Here is a 21,412-nt window from a genome sequence, read left to right on the forward strand (position 1 = left end):
TTAGAAATGTGATGAAAGAAACAAAAATATCTTATGTTTTACATATGCAGAACCCATTTCATAAATAATTAAAAATGTTAATAACAAATGTTTTTGGTTATATGTTGTAACAATGATAAATTACAAATGTTTGGGGCCAGTAAGTTTCAAACCCACTGGCCCCAGCGGGCCAGTGGCAGAAAACATTAACATTGAGTCCTGGATTGCAACCTACTGCTTTTATCACAGTGAAACTGACTAGGTGTGAAACAACTAACCGTATAAACAACAACCAAAACCCAGTCAACGGCACTCAGTTTGTCAGTTACAACACAATTCTACCTGACTGCTGGTCTGCCCGTCACGCGGCTGCATTACCAGCGGGCAAGGCACACGATTCCCCCTAGTCTTCCCCCTTTTATTGTGTTTGCCTATCAGTCCGTTTTGCACTGCTGTTTACCACAAACCACGGACGGACGGTTCTCCTATTAGACGTCTATTTAATCTGCAGAAGCTCCAAGTCGGTAATACATTGGCTATATGCCTATTCACACTGAAACGGAAAGGGACGGGGTCTAAATAAACAGAGCTCAGAGCCTCCAACCATGCTTCGAAATAGCAACAAAGACACACCCCTGGGGGGGTGGGGATGTGGGGGGGGGGGGGGCAGCATAAAGTCATGGAAGCTATGCAAGCCAGAGGCGGGCTGCACTGACTGTCACCGCCGTAGTTGTTTTTTCCTCAGCAGCTGTGCGCCTCCGTCTCTTATCAAAGAGCCCAGACGCTGACAGACAGAAACCCTGCCCACTAGATATACGATAGAGGGGACAGCTCAGTCACTGCCGGGGCTAGGCAACACACTTCCAGGAAGTACAGCCGACAGGGTATAGAAAACAGGCCAGACTCTGTCTGTAGCCCTGCTCTCTAGTTCAAAACCTGCATTACCAGGCAGCACGCATCTCCTATGGAGCTGACAGTGGCTCAGGACTAAATCTACTTGGAAAAGGAATGAGAGGAGGGCTTGCATAAAACTAGACCATGGTTTCTTAAACCAGGGGTCCAGGACCCAATGTGCCTAGACACGTTGGAAGTGGTTTGGACGTTATAAGAATATATCTATAATCACACAGGAGGGCAGGAACGTTTTCATGCGGGCCTCAAGCTGAACAAGTTTAAGAATCCCTGAAATAGACCGAACCCTGATAGAGCAGAGCTGCATGTCCTGACAGAGATCACGGTCGGTGGTTGTCATGCTGCAGGCGGCAAAAGGCTGTCACACAGACCTCTTAGATTTAAACATTTTCTTCTGCCAGATCATTTTAAAAAAGTGGCTTTTCTGCTTTATACGTGTTTGCCTAACGCTACCTATATTTAAATCCTCTTTGTCGCATTATTCCGACAGCTTCAGCATTCACTGCCTCACCCCTGCTGGATTCGACCCAGTCCTACCTAAAAGGTTAAACACAGCTCTCTCAACTCTGATCTCTTCAAACTATGTTCAGTAATGCAGACAGACTAATATAATAGGATAGGTAACGGTATCAGGTAAAATTCAACCCACGTGTGCACATTATGATATTTTCACTGAAAGCGGGCAGCAATCTGACAGAAAGCCAGCTGGTTTGGTAAAAAAATAATAAAAATAAACACTGCATGTCAGAGAAGGAGACAACTAAAACATCAGATCCACAGACCACAAAACTTAAATAAAATACAATTTGTATGTATTTTTGTTATGTGCACATTAGAAGACCGTTACAGTCAGAAGCAGCGTAGCAAGTAGAACTTGCAAAGAGCTACCATCAGTAGACAACCTACAGTACAAAGATTTGAAAGAACCACCCCTATTGCTTAAAGTAGTGGGCGTGTTTACACTGGGGAACTGGCAGCGTAGAAAAAGGGGTCAGTAGGAACAACTTACCTCTTATTGATGGGCTTCTCGTCCTTCTCGTAGGGCTTGACAAACCACCGGCCAATGCGGACAAAGCTGCGGTTCATGAGACAGCGCTCCAGCAGGTTGTGGATGGCTTTGAACAGCAAGGTCCTGCACTCATAGGACAGACCACTCTCCCACACGCCATCCTCTTCAGCTACAGAGATGAAGAAAGAGAGATAACGTTTTTTTTAAGGAACTCATTTTAAATCTGTATTTCATTAATGCCTTTTTGCGTTGTTGATAACATTAAACAGACTTTGAACTAAGTTAATTAGTCAAGAATTCAGTTGGAAAATAAACTACAGCAGACATAACCTCCAAACTGACCCAGCTCTGCAGGCACAACCCACCCAGCACAGCAGGCACAACCGACCCAGCACAGCAGGCACATACATCACTTCTATTGGCTACATTGTCACTGGTACTTTCTTCAGTGTCTCCTGGCTGTTTACAAAAATATCAAACTGCTTCATATTAACTTCCACACAAAACAAAATGTAAGTGATTTGAGTTGACATACTACAACGCACATTATTTGAACACAAATACCAAATGCTATTTAGAAGTCCTCATGACAATTCCACACCAGTTTCCATTAATGGGTAATTGTGGCTAAAAGTGAAAGCATTGCTGCAGGCCTGTTGATAATACAGCTCCGGAAAAAATTAAGATACCACTGCACCTTTTCCTTTCCTTACCAGAAAAGTAGAAAAGGAGGGTTTTGAGTGAGGAACAGAAGGTTTAAAATTAAGAGACCACTGTTCCTCACTTAAAACTTTCCTTTTCAATGTTTTTGGAAAGGAAAGAAAAAGTGGTCTGTACAGAGTTTTAGATAGTTGTAGTGCACCTGGTCCTAAAGTTCTGGAAAGGGCCTTGTGGACAGACGAGACAAATAAGGGCTGCAACGATTATTTGACTAAGTCAACTTTTTTGATTAGTAAAATACATAGATTTCCGTTTTGGTCAACATACATGCGACAACGATCTCACGCACTTTCATTTAAACATTTCTTAACCTGTTGGTAGCAGCGAGCCCACATAGCATGACACACAATGCCAACAAAAATGTAATGGGCACACTACGCAAAATGGAAAGCGATTTTGGTCTCTGCATGTCTAAATATATATTCCTAAAATGAAACAATACAATTACAATTCAAATGCTCTTATTGGGCAACCACAGCAGAAATATTACTGCATTTACTTAGTAATTGAATGGGTACATGTCTTTTAACGTATTAGGAGTGAGCTCTGTTGGTGATACCCTGCCCTCTTTCAGGGTGTTTGCAGTTGGTTGTTGTCCCTTTTGGTCTGATACTTGACAAAATGGGTGGAGTTACTTCCTGCCTGTTGGGCCCGGTCCGGGGGGTGATCTTCAGATAAGGCCTCAGGGACTCTGGACCCCCGGTCTCAGGCCCTTGTTTTAAGCTGCTATATCATTGTCCTGGGGGACTAGGGTCAGTCTGTCTTGCCTTAAGACCTACTTGTTAACGTTTCATTCGTTTGTGACGGAGGACAAGGGTCACGCTGAAAAGTACATGCTTGGGTACACTTTTGAATCCAAGGTATGCCCTCCTGAATTTTCCTGGGGTCCTGTTTAACCTTAGGGGGACGTGGACTTTGGACCGCACCTCGGGACTGCCTGACTCGAATGACTTGTGGCTTTCCCTGTCCGGAGTCTTCCTGGTTGTGTTGCAGATCAAGTTGCTGCCTGATGATTCCTGCTGCCATGGCCCACCCCCCACCTGACTGTGCCTGTCCTTGTCTAACTGGTTATGCAGCTGACTTGGATTCTGTTTAAAGGCTCTGGACACATTTATTTATTGACCTGATTTTGACCTCATTTTTAACATGCAAAAACATTGAAATGTACTCTTGTAAATATGAAACCAGCACAGGCATGAAAAGGACTGGCAACTTTTCAGTCTGGTTCCTCTCTAGGTTTCTTCCTCAGTTTCAACCCTACTGGGGAGATTTTCCTAGCCACTGACACAACCTATAACCTAGTTTGCATGCATCATTTGCTTTGCTGTCAAGATCTTGACCCAGGACAGTATTCCTTAACTCAAAGCTGCAGCTTTTAGCTGACAATGGCCTCTAAATGTTGAGCCCTAGAAAGACCACAAACAATTTACATTTTGACTGGGGAACAGGAGCGGAGATTTATTTCCTTCAGAATGTTGGAAGAGAATGTTGTGTGGTTAGGGACTGTTGATATAGGGGACATCACTGTCGGCTTCATAAAAGATGATGTCTTCGCCATAACCAATGTCAAGTGGCTATAGGTACAGTAGATCGCAACTAAAAGCATTAATTCTATTAATTTATTACAGTAGTCTAGAATGCAAAGATTAAGTGGTATTCTACTGTCTCTGCCACAATATGCAAATTATTATACTACAGCAGTTAAGTTAAATGAAGAAGACAAGGCTACTAAAAAATTACAATAGCAACATTTTCAGTTGGTGCCATGATGGCATTAGTGTAGTTGAGTTAGTTGCATAATTTTACATCAAAGATGTTTGGTGAGACATTTATTAAGTGAGCAAATGCAGGTCAATAGCACCACGACCACTAGGGGTGTAGACTTCACTAAATAAATGTGGTCCTGCCTCATAAATAATATTTGTGTCCAAACAGCTGCGGTTAAAAGAAAGCATACTTATCTGTAGATAAGGGCTCTTGCCTGCTCCTGTAGAGAAAAATGCACAAAACCAGTTTCCCTATCATGGTGTCAGATCTGTTTGGGCTATCTTTACAATGACCATAAGATCTGGCAAGACGGAGCAAAGAAGTTCAGGGAGGCCAGCAGTGTTGGTATTACCTGACTAATAATAGTGGGGTTTGTTTCTGGATCCTGTTCAGCTGTGGCCTGGATGCTCTGCTAATCTCATTAACAGCCACTCCGAGACATCTTAGAAAACCTAAGCTCCTTTCAAACATGTCTTCAGCAAACAGCTTTCTCCCTGTGTGCAGCCCAGCATAGCACAGAGAACATAAACACCAGACATGACCACAAAACATGATCCCACCAGTGCTAAGCCATAAACAGATGTCTGTATTTAAACAATTAATGAACTAGCATTGGTTCAATTATTTGAAGTAGACTTACTACCTGAAGTAGATTATTTGAATTAGAGGGGGCGCAGCAATCTAAGTCGCTCTTTCGTAGCACTAAGCTGACCACCGTAGTTTAGGCTGGAGCCTTTACAGTGCCATAGCTAATGGTTGGTTGATAGATGGCTGGGAAAACCCATGGGGATGCATATTGTCCAGAATAGCCTGAGCAGGAGCAGGAAGGCACTGTTAGCAGGGATTTCCTGGTCTCGCTGCGCTCTAGCGGCTACCTTGGGTGGCTCAAATGCCTGCTAAGCCAACAGAGGTCATTTAGTGAGTGAGCGTGTCTGTACGTGCTGGCCCATGTGAATTCCAGGTTAGAACAGCAGTGTGGAAGACAGCAAAATGGTTTGCCATAGAGGACTTGAAGAGTGGGCAACCTTTCCACACAGCCACGAATCAATTGGGAGTTGTGGTTTTGAGACACAATGGCTCAGTACGCACAAATCAGACAAAAGAATAGTGTGCAATTAAGTTAGGGAGTTTCCAACAAGCCAATATTATTCATTGTTTATAACATAAAATGTGGAATTAACTACAATGACCATAATCCAATTTACAGTATGCGGTAAGTATGCAGGGAGTGGAGAGGTTGCTGAAAGACACAGTAAGTTCTAGACTAGGGGTCAGCAACCTCAGACATTCATGCAAAGGGCCTGCATTAAAGAAAATATAATTACAACATATCATGACGCCTTTAGGTTTTTGTCAGTGAAAAAAGAAATGCAGAATCAGTCAGCTGACAGGTCTCTGGTGGTCTCTTCAGCACTAGGGGACCGGGCAGGAGAGATGCGGACAGACGAAAATGTGATCCTGGCAGAGAATAGCATACGTGATCGGTGTTGTATCTGTTTATGAAAATGTTGGTTTAGGGATTTCCCGCAATTTACAGAGGGGCCATCTTCTTTTCTAGAAATACTGAATCAAAAAAAGGAATGCAAATTGGCAAAATTGGCTACTACCTTAAGCCCCTTGCTGTTGATTTGATATTTGGTCGCACCCTCCTGTTCTGGCGTTCTCAAACCACAGGTGTTTCCATACACGCAAATCAAGCAATTGTTTGGGGCCCCATGGGTAGGGGGCCCCTTGCTGCCTGGTTGCCGGTATTACAAGCTGAATAGCAAGTTGACGCAATTTTTGGTGCAGCGAATATGAATAATATGTTTCGGCATGCCTTCTTACTGGCATGGCTGACACTGTGATTTATTTAAACTGCAAATGGACAGGTCAATGATACTAGTGGTAACTCCTCTGATTTAAATTATCGAGGACCAGGTTTGTGTTCTGAACACAAACTGAATCGCAGCAGCATACACGATTTATCAGGCGAAAATCTTTTGGTACATCTGGGGGTTGAGACTGCCGCGCCACCTCTTTTTGTTCCATTTAGAATTAGACTCACCTCACAAAAGTGCTAAATCTTTCTACCTCATCCACACTACCTTTATATTACAGCGCTAGCCACATACCACATAAAAAAAGCCATCATTCAGCGTTACCGGTCCTATTATATCTAACGCAAGTATGTAGTCCGGTCGCAATAATGACAATTTACCTATGGTTATGTCTGATATGGTTCATCACAAACATGACATAAAACCCCATCGAAATCTGTGGATGTATTTAGCGATTTTGCTGCCATCTTCTCTTTGCTAGCTACTGTTGCACTGAAGGCATTATTCTCGAGAGCACCTGTATAAGCCCCTCCCAAGCGATGCATTTGATTAGGTTTACATGTTTTGAGACGTTACTGTTATCTTTGCAACAAACATCCAATAGGCATTCCCCAGGCCTAGTGACATTTAATCAACAACTCTGTCAATCACTGTTGCAGTTTACCTAAACGCCAACATGATGCTAAACTAGAGATTTAAATGAAGCTAGAGGACTTTATAATGTTGTTTGATCAGTAGCCTACCATATTAGCCTGCTCACTGTGTTTGCCTGAGAAAGGACAGCTATTTTGTTTAAGTTTTAAAAACCTTAATTAATGTGGAAAGACAGCAAGGGAGAAAGAGAGCTGCAAGCTAGCTATCACAGGACAGGAAATGTTTGAATGGATGTCTCTGTACGGCCAGGCAGCTGCCAAAACAAGAGCCAGGGAAGTTGCAAACTATCCCCACTGACTGACACTGACATGGAAGGAGTGGTACTGTTATACACTGAAGTTCCCACAGTCCTTACAACAGCCGATAAAGATCCATTCTTCCCTGACACAGGAGGGACAAAAGATCGCCTGTCTCCTTTTCTTTGCAGTAAGCAACAAATATCTACATGTTAAATGGCAACCACTTACAGCATTCCTCTTGATGTGGAAAGTGGAAACTCTTATCTTTCAATTATCTTCCTATTAGAAATTCTGACAAATTTAATAATGACCCCCCCCCCCCCCAGTGCAATGTTACGAGTTGGCATGTGGTTTGACAGTGAAAGAGAGCAAAGTAAGACAGAGGCCCAGGGGAAAAGACCGCAACAGAAAAGAGAAAGATAGCGAGAAAGAGAGAGTACACGAGGGAGAACACGAGCACTGAGAGACACCTGTGGAATGTTTCAGATTTGTGGGCTCAGCTGATGCATGAGACACTTGCATGCCTGCCTCCCTCCCTCCCTCCCTCCCTCCCTCCCCCCATGTGACAGAGGCCCAGATGAGCTGACGTTTACCAGGCCTTTAGAAAGGACCACACAGCAAAGCCTAGTCAAATTACGCTTCCAAATATCACACACACACGCACGCACGCACGCACGACCCCCAGGGGTACTTGTGTGAAATCTCTCCAAGAGCCTGATAAGCAAATACTGCAGAAACACTGCTTTGCACAGGCCATGTTTACACACACAAATCATCTTTTCCCCCCTAACACTAAACCTTAAAATAACCCTGAAGTTCAACGGAAGCAGTAGCGGGGTCACTCATTAAACAAAGTGTCTTGAGATCTTCAGGCCTCCAGGGGATGTTTCCCTTCATGAAAGGCATTTGACTCTTTTTCCTGCACATCCCTCCTTCACCCATTCATCTTCCTCTTCCTAACGGTTTCATACCAGGAACAGATAGACCAAGTCTCCAAAACTGAATTTTAACTGAGCAGAACATGGGACTGTTTGCCCAGCACCCAAGCCCCCCAGGTGTTGTTCACATAGCCACATTACTCCTTATCCTCATTAACACAGCAGGAGTGGGGTCACATTCAGAAGATTAGCCTTGGTAAAAGGATGTCAAGGCGCAAAAGGCATACTTCCCACTTAGCTTGCATATCTCTGAAAAGCCAACTACAAGCTTGTTGAGGATATCAGTTTATTAGTTGCCTAAGCATTTCATGGCTGACATAGAAAATGGACTCAAACCAAAGCACAATACATATTTCCGGTGATTAGGGCATTGCTCACTAATCATCATAGCTGCAAGATAAAAGCACTGCCAGTACACTGCTGCTGCAACAAACCACCAAACCCAACAGCAATTTAAACAACTAAACCAAACTGCAATTAAAAGAGCCAAACCCAATGGTAATTCAAACATCCACAACCAACAGTAATTTATAGTGGAAGTGCAATTAATCACGTAGACACTTAATAACCCAATGCAATCACCAAGCATTTCCAAACACCTTATTGAAAAAAACAAATATGCAGGGGGAAAAGAATGATGTAAACTTTCTTACTGGCCGATAAGTCTGTGCCATCTTAAAATCGTCTGGTCGGTAATAACGTCATGTGCATGGTTACTTCTTACTGACAGCTGGAAGTGTAAATTTGGTGACATCTCACTGACAGACTGTTTAGATCGCAGCTTGCTCACCAAAGAACCAGCTGGAAAGAAAAGGGGGGTCTTATTGTATAGCCCCCGGCTGTCCTCATGAATGTTACAGAACAAAAGCAGTCTACCACCACGCTACCACTCAATCTACTGCCAGAGGTGCTGCAGTGGGTTGTGGCTCTGAAGCGCCAAAGCCCATCTGTTGCTCCCGGATTCCGTGTTTGTAGTGCACACTTCAAAGATGAAGATTGTGTTTACAAAAAAAAGTTAAAAGCCTCTGGGATGCTAATAGAGGTACCCTCCTACTTCAATGTTCCAAGCGACAGCATTGGAAAACACAGACAGAGTGGCGGACAGTATAACTAGCAACAACTTTGCTCCGTGCAAAACGAGAGCACAAACACAGCGCAGACACAACTAATGCAGAGAAAGAGGCACGATGGGTTCTAACAAAGCTACAGTAGATTGTACGAGGCATCAAAGTAATTCCATGGAAGGCTGAGTGTCTGCGGGTTTACTCTCTTACCTTGTGTTCGACATTCATTATCTTCAGCAATTAGTTAGGAACGACTCTCACCTGGATTTCTAGGATTAAGCAGGACACCAATTGATAGGAAAACCTCAAACCAGTAGCCACTACAAGTCACCCCAGCCTTTATCTCCCCTCTACCATACAATATTTTAATGACCCACAAATATATATATTCAGGCTGCATTCCCTCTATAAAATCACAGTATGCATGCAACCAATCAACTACAATGATAGGATAGTAAATAATGGATGCAGGGAAACGACAATCCAAGAAGAGCTGAGGGAACAGAGGGAGGACCGAGTCAAAGAGTTACTGTGTCATGAACACTAAGGGGTTGCCCTGCTAGCGTACAAGATACCTCCAACTTCATCCCAGATTTCAAGAGAAAAGAAAATCCATCTTTGTCTCTTCATCTTCCTTTTAGATATATTTGACATATTTTTAGACTTTTTTGACATAAATTGACAACAAAACACATGAATGGCAAGTAAAATGGTAGTAATTGAATATTCTAAGCTAATGCAAAAGCAATATTAAATTAGCCATGACCAGCTAACGTAACGCTAACAGATAGCTAGTAAGTTAGCTTTCCAAATATACAAGCTAGCAAGAGCGTAGGAGGTGGGGGACAAGGGACAGAAGGGACATTTCCTCCCCAATATTGGTAATGGGTTAAAGTGTCCCCCTCATTAATATTATATTGTTTTGCATAACACTTACTTAGAAAAACATTACGCTTTGGATTCCGTCGCAACTGAATCCAACATTCTCATTCATTGTTTCATGACGAGCAGTATGTGAAGGGTAGCTAAGTGGATTACTGTAGCTATACGTTTTGTGTTCAAAGTAAGTACAACCTGCAGAAACATCAATATATTTTCATAGTTATAGAATGAAAAAACCTTATAAAATAAGGCAAAAAAAATCATCTTTATTTTCAAGTTTAATACAACAAACGTTGGAGTCGCTTACTTGCTAGATAACAATGAGTAGTTCCTTTGGCTGTGTGAAAAAGTGATAGTGATTGATTTGAAAAGAAGAACTGCTGCCTGCTAAAATGATCTGCACAATCTTTGTCTTAGACTTCACCATAGGGTCTGCTTGTAGCTAGCTAAGTAACAGACGAGCCACCACCTGTCACGAATGGAGAAAAGTAGCTAAGGTTCTTGGAAACAATCGCCACACAACAGCTGGCAATTCTTTTTTCCACAGTTCAGATGTTTTGGATCATCTAGATATAGTTAAAGTGTGTTCAATATTTTAAGAATTTGGTTAATGCTATGTAGGATTCACCAGTAAAATTCACCTTCTCAGAAGCGTGACTTCAGTGTCCACACGACAAAATAATTAGTGCACTTAAAGAGAAGAAAAAAAATACCAATTTTAAAATGAATTATTTTAGCCATCTCCAATACAGTGGTTCCCAACCAGGGATACCAGGACCCCAGGGGTACTTGGCCTCTCAACAGGGGGTATTTGAAAACACTCATGACACCATAGGCTTACTAATGAAAATAACATGAGGGGGTACAGGAACTGAAAAAGTTTAGAAACCACTGCAATACATAAGCTTTTCTCTTGCAAACCCATAATACTAAATCTTGGGTTCAAGTTGGTAACCACGGGAGATTAATGATCTTTTTAGCTCAAATATTTTTCTTCAGGATTCAGGTGGTTGACTTTGGATCTAGAGCTCTACGAATATATTTGACAATACGCCTACCCGTTGACATGCACAAGGCTGCCACTTTGCTGCTGTTAAATTGACTGTGTGTAGGCCTAATGTTGGAAAAAGGGCCATACACTTATCACTGCTGGCATACACTGAAATAATGGTCTCATCCTATTAGTGCAACATTTTAGTAAGATACCATTTCATAAAATGTGCAAAAGTGAAAAAGAGACTGGCAGCAGCAGATGTGATAATTCCCTGTGTGATGTTTATGAGTAGCAAGAATGAGGCATATTTGTGCTTGTGGGGGGCTGTACTCTATGTCTGTATAGGTGAAACTCTTACTGTGTAATCTGCACAGTCAAAGGGGACCAAAGTAACTTATTTACTTATTACTTATGCATTTAATTTTTTTTAAATAAAATTCAGTAAGACCCTAATGTATTTGAGGGAACATATGGATGAAGGTGGAGGATGAAAGAAAAAGTATGAAAAGATTTTGCTCTGGAAGAGTGTCTGCTAAATCACTAAAACATTAACTCATTAAACACAAGATTGTAATGAGTTCAGAGCTTGGTATGTGCAGCTTGTCTATTGTGCAATATTCAACACAATTGATTACTTGAACCCACTTCTCCATTAGGACACAGTGGGTGGAGGAAATCCCACTGTGGTGGAACAAGCGCCGACACTCTTCTCAAACTTAAAATGGCAACTAACCTGACACAGACTCAACATTAGAGAATCGCTTTACATTATAGATTCCAAAGAATACAGACCACTTGAAATGCATTGAATTTTCAGGATATACAGTATCTCACAAAAGTGAGTACACCCCTCACATTTTTGTAAATATTTGATTATATCATTTCATGTGACAACACTGAAGAAATGACACTTTGCTACAATGTAAAGTAGTGAGTGTACAGCTTGTATAAGAGTGTACATTTTCTGTCCCCTCAAAATAACACAACACACAGCCATTGAAGGCTAAACCGCTGGCAACAAAAGTGAGTACACACCCCTAAGTGAAAAAATCAAATTTGTGCCAAATTAGCAATTTTCCCTTAGAACAGGCTTCGCCATGGTCGACAAAAGAAGTTGAGTGCACATGCTCAGCATCATATCCAGAGGTTGTCTTTGGGAAATGGACTTGTGCTCTCAGCATTGCTGAGGGGGTTGAAGGGGTGGGGGGGGTCAGCCTCTCAATACTCAGGCCATATGCCGCACACTGCATCAAACTGGTCTGCATGGCTGTTGTCCCAGAAGGAAGCCTCTTCTAAAGATGATGCACAAGAAAGCCCGCAAACAGTTTGCTGAAGACAAGCAGACTAAGGACATGGATTACTGAAACCATGTCCTGTGGTCTGATGAGACCAAGATAAAGGTATTTGGTTCAGATGGTGTCAAGCGTGTGGCGGCAATCAGGTGAGAAGTACAAAGACAAGTGTCTTGCCTACATTTAAGCATGGTGGTGGGAGTGTCATGGTCTGGGGCTGCATGAGTGCCGCCGGCACAGGGGAGCTACAGTTAATTGAGGGAACCATGAATGCCAAAATGTACTGTGACATACTGAAGTAGAGCATGATTCCCTCCCTTCGGAGACTGGGCCGCAGGGCAGAATTCCAACATCATAACGACCCCAAACACACTTCCAAGACGACCACTGCCTTGCTAAAGACGCTGAGGGTAAAGGTGATGGACTGGCCAAGCATGTCTACAGACCTAAACCCTTATTGAGCATAGGCTCCTGGGAGTGAGCATCCAATGAAAGCACAATCTTAACAGTAGATATTGACATACGTTATTTTAGTTTTTTGTTTTTTTTAGTATGATCAAGCTGTTGGGCAGCAAGTTGTGACTTGATTGCAACAAGAAAACTGTTTGAACTGTAAGAACTGAGATATATAAGGGGCCATTTATTGTAGGTCTAATGCTTGAGAATCTAATGACTGTGGTATCTTTATCCAGGTAGATAGAGTTATATGTTGAGATCTGGGTTTGTTCTGTTTGATGGGAATATGTGAGTCCATGAATTTTGTTGATAGCTTCACCCCAATGGAATATACATTCCTTCCATTTGTGCAGATGAGCTTCTCTTAAAAAATCCAGTTCCAACTGTGTATTACGTGTGGGATTTATAATTGCAAGTAAAGTCTGTGTGCAGGAGTCTTTTGAAATTTGGATCCAAGCACTGTAAAAATAAACAGTAATTACACATTCAGATCAAACTTTTCTTTAAGGGGCTACTGTTGAGTCCTTGTAGTTCAAAGCATTAATACGCTGTTTAGTGCATCTTAACATACAGTTTGCCTGCAATGAAAATCATACTTGCATCTTTGCAAGTGGTCCTTAAGTTCAAATGACCTCACCATAAAAATACATTCTGGTCATGTGTAGTTCTCATTCTTGGTAGATCTGCTTCCTTTGACAATGAACTGACCACTTTGTGAATAGTGGTTTGACTGAAAAAGGATCTCTCAGAGAACAACTTATTTTTTTAGTGAGCTCAAAGAGACACAACTCAAGATGTCTTGGAGCAGTAGATCAAGGCATCAATATATTCCTCTAACTGCATTGTGACATAGGCAAAACATTGGGGTATATCTACTGAATCGACCTCATGGGGAGCTCATGTTGCTTTTGCTTGCATATGGCTAAGATTTTGGTAAATACAAGTGTAACCTGACCTTACTTTGAAGCAGTTATGGTAGTGAGAGTAAATTATGGTAACAGAATGTGTCTGATTATGAACTATGTTAACTCACTAACTGCCAAAGTCCCAGTAATTCTAGATGTTAAAAATCATCCTGAAAGCGTAAAATCCAACATTATGCACCTTTTCCAGATTTAAAACTGCTTTATTTGTTCACGATAACTACCAGGGGTTAGAAAAGGCTATTCCCTCTCCATCTGGCCATATGCCCAGAGATTAGTCAAAATCAGCAGTGTATCATGTTTACAATATATGTCAATTAATAACTTTTGGGAAAGGTAATAAGATAGGGGGAAAAAAACTGAAAGTAACATTTTATAATGTAATTCATATTACATACATATTGAGGAACTAAGCACATAATTTACATAGTGACAAAAACAGAATAGTGAAAAAGATTCATATTTATAGTTTCTGTTCAAAAAGAGGCTTATTACATGCAGATATGTGGCATTTCAAAACTCTCAAAGATTGCCTTAATTATTTAGTGTGCACACGGAGAGTGGATTCTCTCCAAATAAAGACAGACTCAACATCCTGCCTTCAGGAGGAAAAGGTAAACAGGCTAATCGCTAGCTGCATGAAGAAGTTGGGCAGGTTCGATTTCCCAAGAGCAGCAACTCACTTCAAATCAGGCCAAGATCCGCCGCAGATGCGGACATGCTTCACTGATGTGCCAAACAAGTGTGTGCCGTGAAACCGAAGCACTCTTTCTCTCCCACTGCGCACGTTTCAGAACACCAGCTGCATTGATCGTCAGCTCGCAAAACACTCAAAGCTAACCAAAAAAACATCCCAATAACCGAAAGGCGAGTCTAGTGCAGCATCTGCTTTTGAGGCAAATGCTGGGTTGATTTTCAACTGTGTAAAGTAGTCACTGCACGTGATCACTGCACTGTGATTGTCCTCACTAAACCCTTGCTTGCCTGTCACATTCTGCTGCCTCGTTACAAGCTCCTTGCTTCTTGTCCAGCCAATCTCTTCACTGTTCATGTTTAGTTCATCAATCTACCCCTCTTGACACTTCCTTCAGCTCATCATTATCAAACCCCAAAAATTCCTTGATCACAATCTCAATTTAAGGAATGTCTTTTTGTTCCATGTGAATTGCACCAGTAGGGTAGCAACATGAAAAAAACAAAACATGCTACAGGCGTTTTGGCCTTTCCATTTAAGATAAGCACTTTTTTCCTTGTGTGGGGGTTATTTTGAAACATTTTAAACAGACAGATTAGGAAGCCAAATGATCCGGCTCTTTCAGGTGAACGAAGCCAGAAGAGCATTACAATCAATTATGACACAACTGGCAAATGTTTTATGGGATATTTAACCTGGCAACAATACTTGAATCAGCAAAAATATTTGACCAAAATTAAGTGGCATCATTCATGCAATTTTTTTGGTTATATATTGTTGCTCTTGGCCCTCTAGATAGATTGACAATTCGGGCTACTTTATTCACTGTTGGGACTAAATGAGTCAACATTTTAGAATTAATATCATCATACATTCAAGCAATACCTAATAGCAAAGGAAACCTGATTAAATAATATCTCAAATGTATTTTGTGTTCAGACAAAGTTATGCAACACCCGATGGGCCTGAGTGGAAAAGCAAATTAATGATGACACCCGATAACAGCATGGTTGCAGAAAGTAGAACTTAACTATGAGCATGGTTCATGAGTCCTTTTGGTCATGGGCCAATACGGAGACACAAAGAGACTCACATCTCCTTCCACCGTCACACAGCTCCACATTTTCAGCAATTACACTTTAGGAAAAGTTCAGGGACCTCAGACTTTGACATCCAACAGTTCTTTGACAAGGAGATGAGGCGAAAGAACACAGAGTATGATGATAATCTTCTCTGGAGGCATGGTTGTTTACGAAGGCTTACTTCATCACATGCATTCAGGGTAATTATCCTCATCAGATTATTGTAAGTTTCCAGACGGAGCTGAAAAAGAATATCCTTTTTGAATGCATATTTGAGTTGTGCATTAACGTAACAGTCCATGTAGCACTACTAAAACAGTTGGGCAACTATATAGTTTACTATGGTTTACCCTTGAACTTGCTAACTTTGCATTGCCCAGTCAAACCGATTTATAAAAACTTTTCTGCCAAACATTGCCATTCAACCTTAATTTATTGAATTACATGGATGCTCTCTGTATACTTTAGGCTATCCTTCAGCCATTTTTAAAGCGGCCTGGCATAAGATTCCTTATTCTTCTTTACTGCAATTCTGGGTGAATTCCAACATGTTAAAGCATGCAAGTGGAATTTTATATAGCTGGGCACAGTTAATCAAAAAGTTTACTTTGTTAACCGTTAATTCGTCAACCAAAAAGTTTTCTTCAATAACCGTTTTTTAGTAATATAGTTATAAATGTAGCGGAAGTTTGCGTTGAGCGTTTATGTACATTTTTATTTTTATTATAAAAAAACTGTTTTTACTCAACTGTATGAACTAGATGCTTGTTTTTTTTTTTGCAATGCAGGTAGCATTGAATTTGTCCCTTTTTGTCAAGGCGAGGCAAGGGACGTTAAAGTGACTAAATATTTGGAAGGTCTCACCCCAACATAAAGAATAGCCAATCCATTTCCCAAATACACAGAGACATTCTTTGTTGGCCAATCACAGATGATGTTTACAACACACAAATAGCTGCTAGGACGTAATACGTTCCCAAGTGTTTTTTTCACTCTTGACCTTCATACGGAAGCCTTTAGACTAGGGCGCAAACTTACTGCAGAGAAATACATTTTGGACCTGGAAAATAACATCTAGATATTCAGTACAGCAAGCACTGGATTTGGTCTCGTTTCCCACTCCTGACAAAAGCAAAAATTGGCTTAGACTTTAAAGGGACTTAAGAGTATATTTATGAAGATAGGGTTAGCGGGCTTGAGTTAACGGAAGTTAAATGTAACGGAAGTTAATTAGACCGATAATGATTTTCACAGTTGACTTAAACATTAAATTGTTAACAAAAATGTTAACTTTACTAATTAACGATCATTGGTCTGGTGCCCAGGTTTGGTATTTTAGCATACTATTTAGCTTTTTATTTTTATCAAAGCAGTTAAGAATACCACCTCGAAAACTTTGAGTACAACGTCTTTGTAAAAAACATCTGTTTCTATATGCATTTCATTAAACCCTTTTTTTTGCACAGTTGATGTATTATTACTGCAATCATGCTGTTTTAAAAAGAACATTGTGCAAGATGAGGACAAACAACCATCTAACATATAATTAATTAATCAATTATTAAAATGTTAGTAGCTGGCCTATGTGCATAATATAACAACTTTCAGGGTCCAGTTTTGACAAAAGATCCTGGATTACATCTTTAATCATGTTGTATTTTATCCCTCTGGTCATTACTTATGAACACATCTCCTGGATATTAACTGACATTCAGGGGAGAAAAGGGCACATTTCCGTCTTGTAGTTATTATTATACAATTATAAAGTTGTGTGTGTGTGTGTTTCTGAAAACGAGGCTTCCTGTAAAGCAATCTCACCCGCAAATCAAATCACTTCAACCGAGAACTTCTTCATTTTTCAAAAACAGAAAAATCTAATCAAAAACACCCAAAGTAAACTCCATCTGTAGACTATAAATTGTTTGAAATCTAAAACCTGAAGATACTGGCACAATCAAGATGTGCTCCGTGTGATATTTCATATTTGGTAGAACAGCTGACAAAAACAACACTCTGCATTCTATCTTTTTCTCGTCCCCACAGATCAGAGAGGGATGCCTTTTCAGTTGACGGCACATTTTATCAGACAGGCAGTCATCTTTTCAAGGGTCAGGGCAAGGAAGAGAAAATTTAGAATTCTTCTGTCCATCCTGGGATTGTGCCATTTAGAGCTTGGAAATGCCCTCAAAGGTGCATACCAGAGCTTTCTCAGTAGTAAAGAATGGGCAGGACTGGAAACGTTCAAAGAGTTTGGCAGAGCCAACCCGAAAGTAACAAGGGTAGAGCCAGACAAACAGGCATCAACACTAAAATAACATTTTCCAGAAAGAAGCTAAATGAAGCATATCTCCTTCCCCGAAGTTCCTACAAACAATGTGTTTTACGTCTGTAAACGACCACTGCAAGTGCACTACCCTGCCCTTATCCTTCCGTCCCTACTGCTACCTCCAGAGATCTGACCTGACATGCGGTAATGAATGAATGGGTGTGCTACTCAGTTGTGTAGCCCCAGGTAGCTTAGAGGAGATGGCTTGTGCACTGTGGATTGTGGGATTGTTGACGTGCTGTACGCTGCTGGTTGTAACCTACCTGGCTACATGCCAAACATGTTTCAAATTTACTCTATATAAACTAACTGGTTAAATTCTACTTCACCAGCGCGATATTTTTATCTGTTGACCTTTTACCCAACTTTTCTACACCGGGACTCTATTTGGACATAATTAACGGAACTACTCACCCCTGATCACCTGAAGCTAAGTACCATTACTATGCCTTATCACTGTAATTGTAGTAGCTACAACACAGAGGAGAACTATCGTCTTCAGGTAAAGATGCAGATGTCAGGCAAGGATTATGTTAGTGTAGAAATGGAAAAAACTGTGTCTGTGCTACCAGGAAGAAACAACAGTGTTGTTAGCCCCCCGGCAAAGCTCCTGCAGCTGAGCAAGAACTTTCTCTTGGTTACTGGAAGAAATGCCGTTGACCAGTTAAACCTGTGTCGCTGCTAGAGCCGACTGAGATTTTCCAACAGGTTTTCCCCACTGGAGTCGGAGTCAAGGCCCGAGCCATCTTTGGATGGGAATGATCAGCAGGCATTTTCTACCGGCAGCCAGAAAAAAAGGAAAACTTTAGTCATCGGCGATTCCATTACCCGCAGTATTAGACTAAAATAAATCTTACACTGTCGTACACTGTTTACCGGGGGGCAGAGCCACCGACGTAGCCAAAAATCTGGGGTTGGTGCTAACGAAGTCTAAAACTGGCAAGTATAAAGAGTACAGAGATATTGTTATTCACATTGGCACCAACAACGTTAGGATGAAACAGGCCGAGGTTACGAAGCAGAACATAGCATCAGCGTGTAAACTAGCTAGAAAGATGTGTCAGCATTCTAGCTAGGGGTGGTGACGAGCTCTACAGCAGACTTGCGCAACTCAATCGCTGGCAGAAAACTGAGTTCTGCTCGTTGCTGAAGGTAGAGTTTGTAGATAACTGGCTCTCTTTTTGGGACTCTCCCAGAAATAGAGCCAGGCCTGATATGCTGAACAGCGATGGACTCCATCCTAGCTAGAGTGGTGCTCTTCTATTATCTAGGAACATTGAAAGGAGTTTCACTCCTATAGCCTCACCATGAGATAGGGTGCAGGTCAGGCCGCAGGCTGTTAGCCAGCCTGCTAGCATAGTGGAGTCTGTCGATAGCATAGCCAGAGTAGTTAGTAGTTTTACCTATTGCCACTGTGACTCGTTCCAGGCTGATAAAAGTTAAACAAGGTAGTGCTAACAATAGCAACCTTATTAAGATAAAGCCTTCCTCCACCTCGGTCACAAATAAAAATGACTTTATCACCTCGCATCTCAAAATGGGACTCCTAAATGTTAGATCCCTTACTCCAAATGCAGTTGCAGTAAATTAATTAATCTCTGATCATAAACTAGATGTTATTGGCTTGTGTGAAACGTGGCTAAAGCCTGATGAATTCACTGCCCTAAATGAGGCCTCTCCTCCTGGCTATACTAGTGATCACATCCCCTGTGCATCCCGAAAAGGAGGGGGTGTTGCTAATATTTATGACAGTAAATATAAATTTACTCTCAAACACATCACTGGTTTTCATTCTTTTGAAGTTTTACTCATGAAAGTTAACCAGCCTGATAAATCGTTTTACATAGCTACTATTTACAGGCCCCCCCGGGCCATACACAATGTTCCTCAATGAGTTTCCAGAATTCTTGTCTAACCTTGCAGTCATGGCAGATAGCATTCAAATCTTTGGCAATTTCAATATTCTTATGGAAAATACCAATGATCCTCTTCAAAAAGCCTTTAAGCCATAATTTCCTCAATGGGTTTTATCCAACATGTCTCAGGTCCAACACACTGCCAAAATCATACCTTAAATTTAGTCCTGTCACGAGAAATACATACTGTAGATCTAATAATTTCCCCAATAATCTTGGAATATCGGATCCCTGTCTTAATACATTTACTGTTAAAACAAGAAATCCACTTGCTCCGCAAACAATGAGTTTCAAAAGCTGTACTATAAATCCTCTGACTACAAATAGATTTCTTGATATTCTTAGAAGCTCGCTCATCAACGACAGAGTAAATAAATCCGCAAACGATCAAAGCGAGGATCTAAACTCAACACTGCAAAATACTTTGGATATAGTTGCACCACTAAAAACAAAAGAAATACGCAACAAGAAACTTGCTCCCTGGTACACAGACAATACTAGAGCACTCAAGCAAGCCTCCAGAAAATTGGAGTGAAAGTGGCGCTCCACCAAGTTGGAAGTATTCAGACTAGCCTGGATAGATAGTACACTACAATACGGAAAAGCACTCATCTGCTCGATCAGCTTATTTCAACAACCTGACTGAGGTGAACAAAAAAATTCCAACAGTTCTCTTCGATACAGTTGCAATGTTAACATAAAAGCAACGTGGGTCTTCACTTTAGCTGTAATGAATACAACTTTGATTAAAAGATCACCACCATTAGAAAACAAATAACTGACTCCTTCTTAAATAGTTACGGTCCCCAAAATCTCAGTTGTCCGGTGAATGTCCTGAACCTCCCTGACCAGGTGTCAATGGGGTCACCTGAATTCTTTGATCCCGTATCGCTCAACACATTCACTAAATTTGTAATGAGTTCTAAACCCACAAATTGTTAGCTAGACCCAATTCCAACAAAATTACTTAAGTAGCTTTTTCCTGTGCTGGATCAGCTGATGATAAATTGCCCCCTTTCCTCCGGATCTGTACCAAACTCACTACAAATATCGAAAATTACGGCTCTTCTACAAACTAACTAATATGGATCCTAACATTTTTAACAATTATAGGCCAATATCTAACCTCCCGTTCCTCTAAAAAAATGTGTTTCCCAACAACTGAATGCCTTCCTGAAGACAAATAACATTTATGAAATGCTCCAATCTGGTTTCAGACTCAATCATAGCACTGAGACTGCACTCGTCAAGATCTCACTGCGAACCTCGATGGTTGCATGGTCGTATCCTAAAAAACTGTAAGAAACCTTGGCGTTACCTTTGACCATGACCTCTCCTTTGATGAACAAAAAAAAGTCTCAAGAGTTCGTTATTTTCATCTATCATCATGCTTTTGTTACTTCTAGATTAAATTACTGCAATGCTCTTCTTTCTGGTTACACTGACAAATCAATAAATACATTTCAATTAGTGCTGCACACGGATGCTAGAATCCTAACTAGAACAGAAAAACTCCCCCGTGATGTCCCTGTCCATCTGGCCATGCTTCCGACCTGGACTAAGTTTAAATAGACTCTGGATTTATTAATTATTACAATTTGTAATCTTAATATGTTCCCCTGGCACAGCCAGAAGAGGACTGGTCACCCCTCTGAGCCTGGGTTCTCTCTAGGTTTCTTCCTAATTTTCAGCCTTTTTAGGGAGTTTTTCCTAGCCACTGAAACTCAACACTACTGTTGTTTGCT

At 41.2% G+C, this 21,412-nt stretch overlaps 1 protein-coding gene across 3 annotated transcripts in view; it reads right to left on the reverse strand.

Moving 5' to 3' along the window:
- Positions 1–21,412, reverse strand: part of med13a (mediator complex subunit 13a) — a 94,437-nt gene that overhangs the window by 56,922 nt on the left and 16,103 nt on the right. For all 3 annotated transcript variants that reach the window (XR_004575935.1, XM_013134462.3, XM_010870717.5), the window contains exon 3: positions 1,901–2,069. Coding sequence is in view for 2 of the 3 variants with exons in the window: in XM_013134462.3 (XP_012989916.2) it covers positions 1,901–2,069 (169 nt within the window). In the remaining variant the exon portion in view is untranslated. The remainder of the gene's footprint in view (positions 1–1,900; positions 2,070–21,412) is intronic.

Source organism: Esox lucius, chromosome 7, assembly GCF_011004845.1.
Source record: "Esox lucius isolate fEsoLuc1 chromosome 7, fEsoLuc1.pri, whole genome shotgun sequence".
Classification (NCBI taxonomy): Eukaryota; Metazoa; Chordata; class Actinopteri; order Esociformes; family Esocidae; genus Esox; species Esox lucius.